Source organism: Acanthisitta chloris, unplaced genomic scaffold (assembly GCF_000695815.1).
Source record: "Acanthisitta chloris isolate BGI_N310 unplaced genomic scaffold, ASM69581v1 scaffold44589, whole genome shotgun sequence".
NCBI classification, from domain to species: Eukaryota; Metazoa; Chordata; class Aves; order Passeriformes; family Acanthisittidae; genus Acanthisitta; species Acanthisitta chloris.
In genome coordinates, this window is record NW_008690537.1 from 42,403 (window position 1) to 57,443 (window position 15,041).

The window sequence follows — 15,041 nt, forward strand, 5'->3', positions numbered from 1 at the left end:
TGCTCATGTAGCATTTAATCACAGAACTGTTCCAACATTCCTGCCATTGCTGGTTTTTGAAAGGGGTGGTGGGCTCAGCTGAGATCAGTGCTGGTATAATGCTGATGCTTTGGGAAGATGAATGGAGAACATTCACTCAGTTATAAAGCAAGCACAGGCTGGGCAAGTGCAGCAACAGCTTCAAGGCCTAAGAATAACTGAATAGCACATGGCATTGGGTTCTTTTTTGCTCAAAACTGAGGCAGTCTCCTCCCAGCTGAAAGCTTTGCATAACAGCTAATATCACTGCCAGTGGGCTGGTGATGTGCTCGATATCTTTACCCAACAGTGAAACAGATGAATATTCATGACCTGTGTTCACTCAGCTCTTGCTTCAGTTAATTTGGCAAAATGGTAGTGCTCTTGGACTGGCTGCTGAGAGACAGTCCAGTTCGGTGGGCTTGGGAGTGTTCCTCTCATGGATTTTTTTTTTTATATACTCTGGTTTTTCACATTGCCTGTTGTGGTAAGATAGCTTTTTAGCTCTCCTGTTTGACTTCTGCTGAACAGTTTTTTCCTGTTTAGTCTCTTGGCTCTAAGGAAAATGTTCTGAATGAAGAAAGGTGCTGGATGTGCTCGTGCACTAACCTTTCGTTCGTGAAGTTTTCAGATAGCATATGATGTTAGACACTTGCTAAATCGGTCTGATGAATTTTGAGAGAGGCCATGAGGCTGAAACAAGAACTTTTTGCTTTGTCATGCTTTGCTTGTGATTTAGGAGGTAAAATGGTGCATGCAATACTGCATTCGTTCAAATACGAGTTTGCACTTTTCCAGACTTTGGGTGCTGTCTTCCAAAGAATTGATTACTGTTTTGTCACTGCTTTTAGAGAGGCTTGGGATTAAATGGGCCTGTAAGGTAGGAGTCAGGTAGATTGGCAGAGCTGTTTGGGGTAGCTTGCATAATACTTCATTACAGTTTGGCTTTGCAAGCGTTAAATTGTATGCAGTATTTATTTTCTATGAAATACCGATATGAATATGGAAGCAAAACCAACTCAAATTAAAATGTCAAGAATGTACAAACTTAACATGGGATCAACAAGTCTTCTGGTGACCTTTTCAGATGGAGCCTCTTATGCAACTCTGTCCTCGAGTTTGTACATTTTTGTAAAGCAGTTCAGAACTGGGAGCAGAATTGTATTCTGGTTAAGTAGGATGTGACTTTTGCTAATCAGTTCTTTGCCACTGCAAAGTGCTTTCATAGCCTGTAGATCTGCCTTCCAAACTTTGCTTGCCAGTAGATTGTTCTGCAGTTTGTTTAGCAACAGCTGTTGGATTCTAATGTATGAAAAATTGATGATTAACTTCTTACCTCCTTTAGGCACATAGAGATGAAATCCAGCGTAAATTTGAAGCCCTTCGTAATAGCTGCACAGTGAGTATTAAATACAGATCATTGAATTATTTTGAAATTAAGCATAATGAAACCAACAATTTCCTCATTTAATCCTTGATGACACTAGTTCCTAACGTGGACTTCTGGCTTCAAGGTGTTAGCAGGAGCTAGACGGATTGGATTTGATTTCTTCTAGGTTTCAGGTAAACCTCAATTTTGAGGTTTGAGTCTGATCATGAAATTGACACTATTCTTCTTTTTGGAGAAGAAAGTAAATTAAAATATCTCATTGCAGTGCAGCTAATAAGAATGGTGTAGCAGCTGCAAAAAATGACTGTAGGTGAAGATCTTTTCTGTTCACAAGAAGAAAAGATCTACCTCTCCAAATCCTGAGCTGCATTGTAGACCTAGGCCAGAGTGGGTTTTAAGGAGGACTTTAACACTGTTTGAAGAGGCAAGAAATGTTGAGGTTCCAAGTAATACTTTGACATGTAGTCATGTGCTACAGAGAGCAGAGAGGACTCCAGGATCTAAATTTGCACCTTCTGTTGCTAGAGGTCTTTTGACATATTTTTCAATTCATTTCATCTGTCCAGGACAAATGTCCAAGTGCTTGCTTATGCATAGGGTTCTTGCAGTTTAACACTGTCTTCACACTTGTTTGTGGTGGTTGATGGAGAACATCTGTCTGCCAATGACATGGATTACACAAGTGTTGGATATGGATCACAGTCCTCTGGATCAGCACTGATGGTTGATCTTTCTGGGCTTTTTCCCCCACCTTGTAAGCAGGGCATAAGTGCTGGGATTTTCTATCTTGATTGTTTCCCTTACTTCCAGTGATTTCCTCAGACTTATTTTTCTATGCTGTAGGAGTAAGTATCTAATGTACCTGGTTTTTGTCTTTCAAAAATAGCTTTTCAGGATGAGAGTCATTCTGTTTTCCTCACTTGCTCTTTAGCACTAAGCAAGGTCATTCCTCTGTCATACAATGTAGAAATATGAGGACGTAGAGCTTACCAGTGTGTGTTAACTTCTGTCTAAAAGAAATCCTGCCCAAGAAACTTTACTTTTTGCTCCCTCCTTCATTTTCTTAGTTTGATCCTCTAGCTCTGTATGTGTCATCATCTATCTTACATCCATAGTTATCTTCTCTTGCTCTATCTTGCCCTTCCTTCAGAACAGCAGCTTTCTATGAAAAAATGCTTATGTGATCTCCATGCAGGCAAAAGCCAAATGTGGGAACTCTGCAGCTTCTGTTCCCTGCAGGGCTGGCTGCCTTGCAGAGCCTGGAACTCATTGTCTAGTAACACTTTGGCTCTAAGTGTGATGAACAAGCTCCAGCAGTGAAGAGTGACCCGTAACATTTCCAGAATGTCAAGAGCTTCAAAGGTTCTGCATCAAAGGATTTGTAAAAGTGTTGTGCATTGTGAGGCTCTTCAGTGGGATAAGTGGGATCAGACATCCTCATCAATAAGAAATTAATTAAATAGTTCCTAAATGAATAATACATGCTCATCATACATTCTCTTTCCAGCCCAGGAGAATGCATGTATAATTTAATTGACCATGGATGGAAACTTTCATGTTCTGTGTTAGGACTGGTTCTAGCTGTCCATCCTGTCTGCTGAGGAGCACTGAGAAGACATCAGGGCAATCATTTGTTGGCAGGGAGGGGCAGGGAACACCAGTAATGGTGCTTTCACCAGGTGTTTCATCCTTGTTTGTATCTGATGGTAACTAGTACGATGCAGGCTTTGCTTTTTGGTGACCGTGTGATTCCACTTGAAGGTGATTAGAATTTATACTCCTTTTAAAATGAGGCAACACTTCAAGGGAATCATTGTAATATGCTGCTACTTATGCAGCATAATAATGGATAGGTTTATTCTTTCAGCAAGTTCTTAAAAGATTTCCTTTTTAAGCAGACACCAACTCCTTGAATAAGTGTCTGGCAAACTTTGGTAAAGAATTACTTTTTATTTGATCTTATTGAAAAGCCTTAAACAGCATAAGAATTGTGAAAATAAGATTACATAGGAAATAATAGTGAAAGATTGAATTACTTCAGTACTTTTGTAGTATTCAAATGATAAATAAAATACGTAGTCTACTTTCTTTGGTATGTCTTCTATTTCTCTAGCTTCACAGAGGTCACAGCTTCTGACTGTAGAGAAGACTTATACCTCAGATGTGTCTCCCTCCCTTGTATCCTCATTCCATACTTGTTCTTCCTTCTGCTGAGGTCTTGCCAGGGAGACATTTTTATAGGTTCTCCTATTTGTTTATTGTAAATTTGCTTCTTCTGGGGGACATACAGAGACCATTGCTGCATTGGTAGTCATAATTTCTACCTTATTTGTGACTTTTTATTCACTTGCTCTGAGAGCTCTGCATTGTTTCATCTTGTGACATCTCTCATATACTATTGTGGGTCAAAAAGAAAACGCTAGAACTCACTTTCTCCATCACTCAGTTGAAGAAGAAACAACAGGGTGCATAATTGCAATAAGAATTGTGAATTGTGGTAACTACACACATGCTGTGGGCACACCCATAGAGTAGTATTTTATCATCATCTCACAACGATAGCTCATGCAGAAAATCTGCTGTCTACTTAAATGTTCTATCAAAAATATGATCCATTTAAGTGCTAAATGTATTTTCCAGGCAATCCGAAAAAGATCTAGAAATACAAGACATTTTCTTAGATAGGAAAATTCAGACATTTGTCAGTTGTTTCCAGATACCTCTTAATTATGTCTCGTTCTCTGATCATCAGCACGTTTGAGGTTAAAAATACAACTAAGTTATCTGAATAATCATAGAATTGTTTAAAAAATAAAACATTCAGTGAGCAGGCAGTAAAGTCTTCAAATATATAGAAGAAAAGAATCCTATAAAATCTTTACATTCAGCAAATACAAGAGAACCACCAGCTGAACCTTCCAGGGTTTTTAGGTACAGGCTGTTTCTTTTCCTCTAGCAATGGTGAATGGCATTTCTTAACACTAATTGAATATTGCATTTCCATTTATTCAAGTTTTTTCCAATAAAACAAGGTTTATCTTCCTTCCTTGAGTTTCTTTTGTCCTCATCTTGTGTTCCAATCTTAAGCATTAACAGGCTTGATTCTGCACTTGTCCATGAGATTGGATGTTGAGGCATTAAACCTGTGAGCCCATCAGATGTGTATGATTTTAGTCATGCATGAAGTCCTGCTGACTTCAGTCTCAGACCCTCATTCCACATTGGCTCAGTGAGTTGGCATACAAGAATAATCTGTGTTCTTGAGAGCTTCCAAAATTATGTCTAAAGATGATATATACATGATGCTAAATTGTGTTTCAGAGTAAAGGGATCTTGCCCCTGTAACAAGGCTAATACCCAGGCAAAAACCTTTCTATGGCTTTATTAAATTTGTAAAAGGGAAGTATTGGGTGGGAGGGGTTATCCCTGATAATACTGTGAAAATACCATGCCAGGTACCAATTATAGGCAGAAATGGAGCTTTGTGGTGTTTGTAGCCTGACAAAAAGCCAGAGACTTCTGAGGTGTTGCTGAAGTGTTGCTGTGAAAGAGGTTAACAGGACCTTCACCATGGACAATGGCATCATCATCATTTGAGGATGAGGCTCCTGGTTGGTAGAGGCAGTTTGTCCAGGATAGAGGAGTACAGGGACTGTATGTTTTAATCTTGGGTTGGTGTGGGAAGGAGAGGAATGCAGACTGTGCCATGTCCTGTACTCTGTAGCTACTAGTGAGAGCAATGGCCCTCAAGCTAAGCTGTGATGAGTTTTTGGAGACTGAGATCTCTGTATAAGGTGTGTTTCAAGGCACAGATGTTGGCTGACTGTGGAAAGGCGAGGAAGATTCTTTGCTATATATCCATCAACCAGGTAGAGATACCATCTATCTGCAGCTGTGTTCCTTAGGAGGGTTGAGACTCTGCTCCATTACAGTGCTGTATTCCTCTGCCTGAAGAGCTTCACATCTCAGATCCAAATGTGAGGAGATGAACACAAAGTGAGTGTGATGCCTGCTCTAGCTTCTTCCTTGCAATAATTTGGGCCTGAGAGGCAACTTTTCCCTTTTTCCTCTTTACTTCTGACAGGTAGATTTCTAGTAGAGATTTGTGGGGATGGGGAGGAGTGGTAATAGATAGAGGAAAACTGTTAGCGTGGGATTACATTAAACTCCAAAAACACACTGCTGATAGCATCCCAAACCAGTTTACCTTGCTGTGTCCTAGCATTTTTCTGCATGTTTGTTGGTGACATCTGAGAACTGAGACATCTATGAAGGAATAAGGGTATGGAGAAGTTTGCCAGCTGCAGTTAGTAGTATGTAAATAAAACTGCTTACTTTTCTCCTTTTCCTCATTATTTTGCCTGTGATTTTGATAGGTGGAGCATATGGACTAAATTTTCTACATTGTGTCTGATACACAAACCTAAAAACATCATCAAGGCCCTGACTGCTTGTTGCTGTGATATTTCATTTGATCCATGCCTGGAGAGCTTTGTAGGTGTCACAGCTGTGAGCTGCTCAGGCACACTGGAGGAACACTTTGCTTTTCTCAAACTGCAGTGGGGAGGGAACTGTGCTGCTTAGGTTCCCTTCTGCTGAAGAGCTGCTATGCTTGGGGTGCTCTGTAATGCTTGATAATGAGATACAGTCTTCTGTATCAGTCTAAAGATAACTGTGTACTTAGCTGTGGTGTGCAGTGAACAATTTGCTAAGATGAGTGTGATGTAATTAGATCATATCTCTGGTTTATGGATTAGTTGTGATGAAGATGTGCATAGATTGAAGAGAAAATTCCAGTTGCTCTGTGAGTGATGATGCAGTGGCTGCCTAGATTTTATGGAATTGCTTTTTCAAGCTTTCAAGTGTTTGGCTGTTTTCAAACCTTTAGATGTGAAACTTTTTGTAACTATATGATGGGTTTGTAAAGTATATAATAGTGTTTTCTTACGTGCTTTCCTTTAATATGCATCAAATTTACCTTCAGAATAGCTCAGGGTTGGATGGTTTGGTTTGGGTTTTTTTGCCTGGGGATTTCCTTAGCTGAAAGAATATCTGCAGCTATTAACTCTCTCCAAGTACAGGATGCTGGCATAGGTTGTATGTCTGTCTGTATGCCTAAGACAGCATTTCTAGTTAAATGTGGGTTTTTTGATCTGTTTACTTTCTTCTTGGTCCCCAGGACAGGCATTTTATTCACACCACATCCCATTTTCCTGTGTCAGTATTACCCATTACTCTTTAGGCTTTACAGCATTTATAAACTCTCTAATCCTGTTGGGTTATACATAGCTGTAGATAGCTTCTAAAAATTTGATTTGTTAGCAAATTTCCCATTTCTTCATGAAAAATGAAAAAAATTGTACCAAGCAGAACATGTTTTCTCTTGTTAAAACAATTTTAAATCTACCAGTCTATATGGATTGTGTTATATAGGTTATAATATAGCTGGAATTTAAGCCAAGGCATTTTGGAATTATCAGTAAATACACTGTTAGGAAAATATTCAAGGAAGGAGGTCACATCACTTCTTCTGGAACCTTTCTTTCTTAACTGCTTTGTTATTTGTCTTTAGTTTTCCAGAAATATCTACTAGATAAAATGTAGCAGTGAAATATCAAATGATCAAGTTTAATTTTAGTTATATTCAGGGATAGAAGTCAAAGTCTCAGAACACAGAATAGAAGAAAATGTGAGCTTAACTTGCAGTCCTTAAGGAATAAAATCAACTTGAGATACAGCCACTTCTAATGATTAAGTAGTTTGACATTAACTCTGTGTGTCACTTCATCCATTTCGTGTTTCCTCCACCTCTGCTTTCTTGTATTTCAAAATGAGTTTAATAATTCTTATAGAAAGCACTTGTATTAATATATAACATAGATGTGGGAGAAATCATGGATGTATAAAACATATCTTCAGGCTGCCTTAGATACATGGTGTGGTTAAACATAAAAGCAAGTGGAAGAAAAGGAGAGTTTCTTAGCTGGCAGTTGGTAGAGATCTCAGCTGTTATTGTAAGAGCGGTAGGTAAAACACTGGAAAAACAAATGTTCTTTTGCTCCTTTTTGTTTGTATAAACAAATACATGTCTGAGTTCGTATCCCTGTAGCAATAGAGAGACTAACAGGTCCTATGGCACAGGCTGCCTCCTCGGAAAGCTTGACACATACAACACAGAGTGCATTTTGAACAGGGCACTAAGAGCGCTCAGAGACAAGCACATGATCTGATTTTCATTAGAAATGTTGTGTTTTGAAGTGTGAATCATCTTGATTTGACCCTGAACATATGGGTAGCAGGAACTCCCCTTCACCCAGCAGGGAGAAATGTCTGTTGGACTTTTTCTGCTTACAGTTTAAAAGCCAAATACTGTTAATTTAGATCTAGGAGAGGCATGGGAAAAGGCTGCCAAAACATGCGTTACAGACTCTTCAAAAAGAAATGGTTGTCATCTTTCCAGAGAGCTGAGAAGAGCTCTATGCTCTATCCTCTGCTGCTTTAGATATTTAAGTCCTTGGCTTGTGTAGGAAATCGGAACATTTAAATTTGAATGTGTGGCCAACTGTACTCTGGGATTTTATTTTTTCTCATTTTATGAAGTATCTTAGTCACTTTTCCTTGACATCCAGGCAAAAAAGCCTCTAGAACATATTTTTAAGGGTTGAGTATGAATTGTATAGAGTTTACCAGTTTCTGAAATTCTTTTTATTAAGCTGATTTCAAGATTATACTGAGGTTTCTTTCTCTTCTGTTGTGGTGACACTGGTTTTGAGTTAGGAGGAGGTACATGTTCATCCACCCAGTGTTCAGGCCTTTCATTCATAAAAATCAAACAGGACTGTGGCAATGGCTCACTGTTCACAGCTTTCTTTGAATTGAAGGAGACTGTGGTTTAAAGCACCTAGTGTAATGCTGTTCTGGTTAAATGGACACTTCCACTTCATCAAGGCTATTGGCCTTGTTGAGCTTTTGCTTTTCACTGGTTTTCTGTTAGTCTGTTGTGTGACCACACACGTTCCTTTCTTCATGTGCCCCAAGCTGCCAGGCAGAATGCTGTTTCTGCCTTTCCTGGTTACACACCGCGTCCCATACAATAACAGAAGCAATTCCCAGGGATATCCATCAGGTTGTCCTGTCTACACTGCACCTCTTGGTCAGTTTTCTTCAATATCAGCCTCTCTGAGAGGTATTAACCTCGTTGTGTGTCAGGGTAACTGAGGCAAAAAAGGGTGAAGGCACACTGCAGGTCAGTTTGTTGTGTTTGTGTTCTCAGCAGAGCTGAGAGTACAACTAGAGCTCCTGACTCCCAGTCCAGTGCTTTAGCTATGACAGGTTCTCTCAAATAATAAATTGCATTGCAGCATGTTTACACTCTGAACCAGATTAAAAAAAAACCCAAGCTGTTTTCTGTAAGAAACAAAACTATTTTTCTCATTGAAGTACACTCTTATCATTAAAATCTACCATTAGATTATTGCTGTTGGTTAAACTTGAAAAAATGCAAAAGCTTGGCCATAAAAGATTGTGTGTGAGAACTTTTTCCAAAACCTGCACTCACTGACACGTAATTGAATTTATTTTTCTTCCTAGGTGATCTCAGACTTGGAAGAGCAGCTGAACCAGCTCACTGAAGATAATGCAGAACTGAACAACCAGAATTTCTTCCTCTCCAAACAACTCGACGAGGCCTCAGGGGCCAACGATGAGGTTGTCCAGTTGAGAAGTGAAGTTGACCATCTCCGCCGAGAGATCACCGAGAGAGAGATGCAGCTTACCAGCCAGAAACAAGTAAGGCTCTCTGAGTCTGGGTCTCCAGCTCTTGGTCACAGCTGCCTAATGATCTGAAAGGCAAAAATTTCTTGTGAATCTGGAAACCTGTAAGAAATTAATAAGCTTCCAGGGTCAATGGTGTTTAAGCCTTCCTTCCCAGAGCAGTCGAGGGAGTGGAAATGTTTGGTATTTCCCATTGTATTTTTATGCAGTTTTATTTAGAGATTTTGTACTCTGAAGACATTGTCATTTAGAAGGCTTCATTTTGATTTTGTGACCCTGGAAATCTCAAAATGTTCATAATGGGATCGAACTGACATTATGGGCAATCACAAGTGAATGTATGGGAGCCTTGGAATAAATGGGTTGTGATTTACCAGCTCATGTTTGCTGCCAATTTGCATGTACTGTAATTTAAATGGTAAGGCTGAAGCTGAAAGTGCACGCTTGATGTGGGATGTGAGAATTGATAGGAGGATTTATTTTTAGACTATGGAGGCCTTGAAGACAACATGTACGATGCTGGAAGAGCAAGTAATGGACTTGGAGGCCTTGAATGATGAACTCTTGGAGAAAGAGCGTCAGTGGGAAGCATGGAGAAATGTTCTAGGGGATGAGAAGTCCCAGTTTGAATGTCGAGTTCGAGAGCTGCAGAGGATGCTGGATACTGAGAAGCAGAGCAGGTCTCTCTCCCCTCCTCCCCCTTTGATTAACTTTTATGAAAACGCTCTGTAGAAGCTAGTACAGAAATTATATTTAGCATAGGATATGGGAGTTGGAACTAAATATAAAATCTTGTGAGGTAGTTCTAAAAATGGTTTATTAGTTAATAGTCATTCACCGGTGATATTGTTCCTTTTGTTTCTTTGCAAGTGAGCGATTCACGGGGAGTGGTATTTATCATTGTAATCTATGAAATGTCTTGATTTATTATCTTCTACTTCATTATATGGAAAAATAGTCTTTGTTCCTAACTGTTCCTGTGGGGTCTTGAAATTTTAAGGCTGTAGTTCTGGCAGGGGTTATGTAATCCAAAAGTGTTGCAGCAAACAGTCTGGCTTTGTAAGGGAACATCTTGAATTTGAGGCAGCCCCTGAAAGAGTTATTGATGCCACTGCATGCCAGGGAGAGGTCAAGCTCAGAAAGGAGTTAGGTAACATTATTTTCCATTTTAATGCAGAGTGAGAGCAGATCAGCGTATTACTGAATCTCGCCAGGTGGTAGAACTGGCTGTCAAAGAACACAAGGCAGAGATTCTAGCCCTCCAGCAAGCACTCAAGGAACAAAAACTCAAAGCAGAGAGCCTTTCTGATAAGGTAAGTGCCTTTCAACCCTAGACTTTTGTAATTAGATGAAATACTTTTCTAGTGATAATATTTGTAGAAATGTGGCCTTGAGCAGCCTTTTCAAGATGTTAAAGCAAATTAAAAAGACTAAAGGTTGCAGAATATAGTTCTGTCTTCAAGCCAAAGACCTCAGATTTTCTTTGGAAAAAAACCTAAAGCAGAAAGAAGCCTAAAATACCTGGAACAAAGTCCTTCAATAAGTTAGTATCTGCATTTGGGCATGCCAAAGCATCGTTTGGTTGGGTTTTCCCAAATAAGAAAAGAATAATTGTATCATTCTTTAGCACGTGCTTGGTGAAGTTGCATTTTGAGATTGTGGAACTCTATATTTATTAGTGTTCAATGTCACTCTGACCTTCTATCCCACCTGCCTAGCTCAATGACCTGGAGAAGAAGCATGCTATGTTGGAGATGAATGCTCGCAGTTTACAACAGAAGCTTGAGACAGAAAGGGAGCTCAAGCAGAGACTTCTGGAGGAGGTAACCTTGGAGATTCATGTTAAAACTTCAGAAGATGGTTCCACATCTTGAGGGGGGGAGGCTGTGTGAATAAGTGTTACACATCCATCCATCTTCTATATGACTGGAGAGATTAATAAAGTTGGGGGAGTTGTTTTTACTTAAAACTTTGCAGAGTCTGTGGCTGGGTCGGGGAGCAGTAAAAGTGAACTGCTCCTTGGGAAGGTGAGCTTAGAGCCAAGGGTGGCAGCAAGTCAGGCAAGGACAGGGACCTTGCAGCCAGTGGGCACAGACCCAAGGCTCCTGAACAAGAAGAGCAGAGCAGGTTGGGTGAAGGTAATCAGGTTCAGCCAGTGGCTCAGCAATGGTTACAGAATCCTGTAGCAATGAGGCACATCCTAGGTCAGGCCTGCAAGGCCAGGTCTGTGCCCAGGCACAGCACTCCTACAGCACAGCTCTGACCAGGCCAGGTGAAGGACCATAGCTTAAAAAGGCAGCTCTGGAACCAGTGTGCTGAGGGTGCATGTATGGAGGCCACAGGTGAGGCTTCACAGCTGTCTTTTCATAATTTCCTTTGGGTCACAGGAGTTGGATCCAAGGTCACATACCTGCACCTCCACCGTGTCAGGAGGCACTGAGTGCAGGCAGTCACTCCTGGGTGTGGGGGGAAGGGGCTGCAGAGGAGGATTTCAGGGGAAGGCTGGTTATGGGCAATTAGAGCAATTAGAGCCTTCTAGTGTTCTTGGGGTATTGACAGATTACCCCAAAGCTGAGAACACCATTATGGATCACCATGAAAGATTTCTGGCTCTTGCTTTGTAATATAAGAAATTTCATAGTTTTCCTGCTCAGGGACTTTCTCATCAAGAAAGTATCAATCCTGAAAGAATTAGGAGTAATTTGTCATGTGTCCTTTTCTGTTGTTAGTTGGAGACAAAGATGTAAACAGTTGGCCATATTTTTCCCTGTCTCATGTGATTATGACTAACCTGATTTATAGTAAAGATCTATTTTTTATTTTATTATTACAAGTACTGGGATGTCTTCTGATGGTTGTACATAGAGCTTGAGAAAATGGTATTGAGAAATTCTTCATGTATATGCAGTTTAATTAACAATTATGAGATTTTAAATGTTTAAAAAAGCAAATAACTTCAACTTGCTGCTGAAAGAAATGGTGTTGCTACAGATTAGTATAAATACATAAAAATACTTGTTTAGTCAAAAAGCATTCTGAAAGGAAGGGAATCTTCTAGAACATTGTAATTTTCTAGCTTTTAAAGAATGATCTGTTTACTTTTAAGTTCTGCAGTGATGCTTATTTTACAAGGAATGATAACATTTAATAGCTTTTACTTACAAACCAGCAAACAACAAACCCAAACCACTTGTCTTTGTTTTCCTCCTAACAGCAGGCAAAGCTGCAGCAGCAAATGGATCTGCAAAAGAGTCACATCTTTCGCCTGACTCAAGGCTTGCAAGAGGCTCTGGACCGAGCAGATCTTCTGAAGACTGAAAGAAGTGACCTGGAATATCAGCTGGAAAACATTCAGGTGAGGGAGAGGAAGCAGGGCAGGACTCTCTGCCTCATTCCCTGTCAGGTTTTAGGATATGATCTAGATGTGACACTTTCCTTAAGCTATTTTGTAGCTCTGTTTTGCTATTGAGTTATCTGTTTGTTTCTCCAGTTAAGATGAAATTTCTTACATGTATGTGTGGTTCACAGGTTCTCTATTCCCATGAAAAAGTGAAAATGGAGGGCACTATTTCTCAGCAAACTAAACTCATTGATTTCCTGCAGGCAAAGATGGACCAACCAGCAAAAAAGAAAAAGGTGGGTGAAGGAGGTTTGAGAGGCATGGAATGAAATGGTTTTGTGCTTAGTTATGTGCTGTGTATTCTCAATACTCTGTTTTATTTTTCTTTGTGTAACAAAATGTGTCCTCATTTAAGACCATCCCAAGTTGCTGAACACAAACTTTACTAGGCAGAATGTGTTCTTTGTGGGTTTTCCAGTATTTTGTTATTCCTGCAACACTTACATCACAACCTCAGTGAGGCTGTAGGAGTACGGAATTCTAAGCCTGTTTTTTTCAATGATAAGTATGTATATGTGTATGAACCTATTGTGTATCTAGAGTGGTTGTCTTGTAGTCACAGCATAGGATTGACTAGTCAGGCAATGTGACTTATGGCACACTTTTGTCATGAGCCATTCTGTCATTTTGAATTAAGTAATTTAATTTTAACCACATATTTTGAGATCCTCTGTTTAGATGCTTTCAGAAACTCCAGGTGTGAGTGCTAACAGGTAACGTATGTCCCTCTTAATTAATCCATATCTCAACATTTGCTCTCCAGTGCCAATATGAACTAAAATCCATCCTTACACATAACACAATGCCATTAGGCCCTCTGGCCGGACTGCCACTAGCTAGTGTCACTTTGCCTAGTTCAAGCCATCTCTTGCTAGGAGTTAGGAGTTGTCTGTGTGTTTCTGTTGCTAGGGCCTGTTTAGTCGGCGGAAAGAGGACCCTTCTTTACCCACACAGGTTCCTCTGCAATACAATGAGCTGAAAGTGGCACTGGAGAAGGAGAAGGCTCGTTCTGCTGAGCTGGAGGAGGCTCTACAGAAAACACGCATTGAACTCAGATCTGCTCGTGAAGAAGGTAGGGGTTAACAGAAAAGGTGAATCTGGAAGGAGGCACACGTTTTTTTGGTCTGAAAACTGCATTTAATTGTGTGCCACTGTAGCAGTAACATATGCTGTTTAACTGTTATCTGCTGCTGTGCAGTTGCAATAAGGCTGTGCGTTATTCTTTGGGTCGTAACTGCTGAGTGGTTCCGCAGGACCCTGCGAGGAACTGTGTGTCGCGTCGGTTGTGCTAACGAGCGGCGTTTGTCTCGTTTAGCTGCTCATCGGAAAATATCCGACCACCCTCACCCATCCACTCCAGCCACAGCCAGGCAGCAGATCATCATGTCTGCCATAGTCCGTTCCCCGGAGCACCAGCCCACTCCCATCAGTTTGCTCGCGCCGCCCTCCAGCCGCAGGAAGGAAACCTCCACGTCGGAGGGTAAGCTCCTGGTCAACTTCTCTGTTGCCATTTTTCTCTCTTTACGTTTAATTCCAAACCCAGATTCTTTTCATTATAGGAATATTAGATGATGAGTTTTGCTTTCATTTTTGTTGTAAAATTCTCTGTTTGGGTAACAGAGAATGTTCTCGCAGGCAGCTGGCAGTAGGACAAGAGGGCACAGACTCAAGTTCTGCCAGGGGAGGTTTAGTTTGGATATTGGGAAGAGTTTTTTTACAGAGAGAGTGATCAGGCATTGGAATGTGCTGCCCAGGGAGGTGGTGGATTCACCATCCCTGGAGGTTTTCAAGATGAGACTGGATGTGGCACTTAGTGCCATGGTCTGGTAACCACAGTAGGGTTGGACTTAATGATCTTTGAGGTCTCTTCCAACCTGGTTGATTCTATGATTCTATGAACACATTTCTGAAGACTTCAGTAACCATTAGCATGAATTGTTTGTAAAGCATGTTTTTTTTCAAGGAGTATGTTTTCTGTTCTACTCTCTGCATTGATCAAAAGGATTTATGGCTGTTTCCTTAACGATTAACATTTTGATTTGTCTAAACTGCAGATTTGCTCTGCTGAGCAGAAAGTTTCTATTAAGACTTTTGGTAAAGGGAAAAGGCTTGTGTTAGGTATAAAAGGAAGACACTAAGTTAAATATTACATTCATATCCTAATAAGTAGAAAAAGGGGATACCCTTCCATATCCTTGAGAATGAAGGGGAGATGATCAGAAGAAAATAAGGGATTGAGGACTCTGTTCATTTATCCTTAGTTAACCAGTGTTCAGAGTGAGACTCTGAACTAAAACCTCCAGCATGTAGCTGGAAAAAGCCAGAACTCAGAAACTAGTTCAGCCCTGGCAGAGCTGAGGAGGCTCAGGGTGCTGTGAGGATGAGAAGCATTGGCATGGGGAAATGTCCTGAGCGATGGGTCATGGGCAGGGAAGAGAATGGTGTTCATCAGTAAAAGAC

At 40.5% G+C, this 15,041-nt stretch overlaps 1 protein-coding gene across 1 annotated transcript in view; it reads left to right on the top strand.

The window, feature by feature from the left end:
* The window catches only part of CIT (citron rho-interacting serine/threonine kinase), a 69,790-nt gene that overhangs the window by 42,233 nt on the left and 12,516 nt on the right, over positions 1–15,041 (top strand). The window contains 9 exon segments of the mRNA XM_009081826.1: positions 1,364–1,417; positions 8,999–9,196; positions 9,668–9,861; positions 10,359–10,494; positions 10,900–11,004; positions 12,396–12,536; positions 12,710–12,817; positions 13,491–13,653; positions 13,897–14,061. Of these exon segments, the coding sequence (XP_009080074.1) occupies positions 1,364–1,417; positions 8,999–9,196; positions 9,668–9,861; positions 10,359–10,494; positions 10,900–11,004; positions 12,396–12,536; positions 12,710–12,817; positions 13,491–13,653; positions 13,897–14,061 (1,264 nt within the window).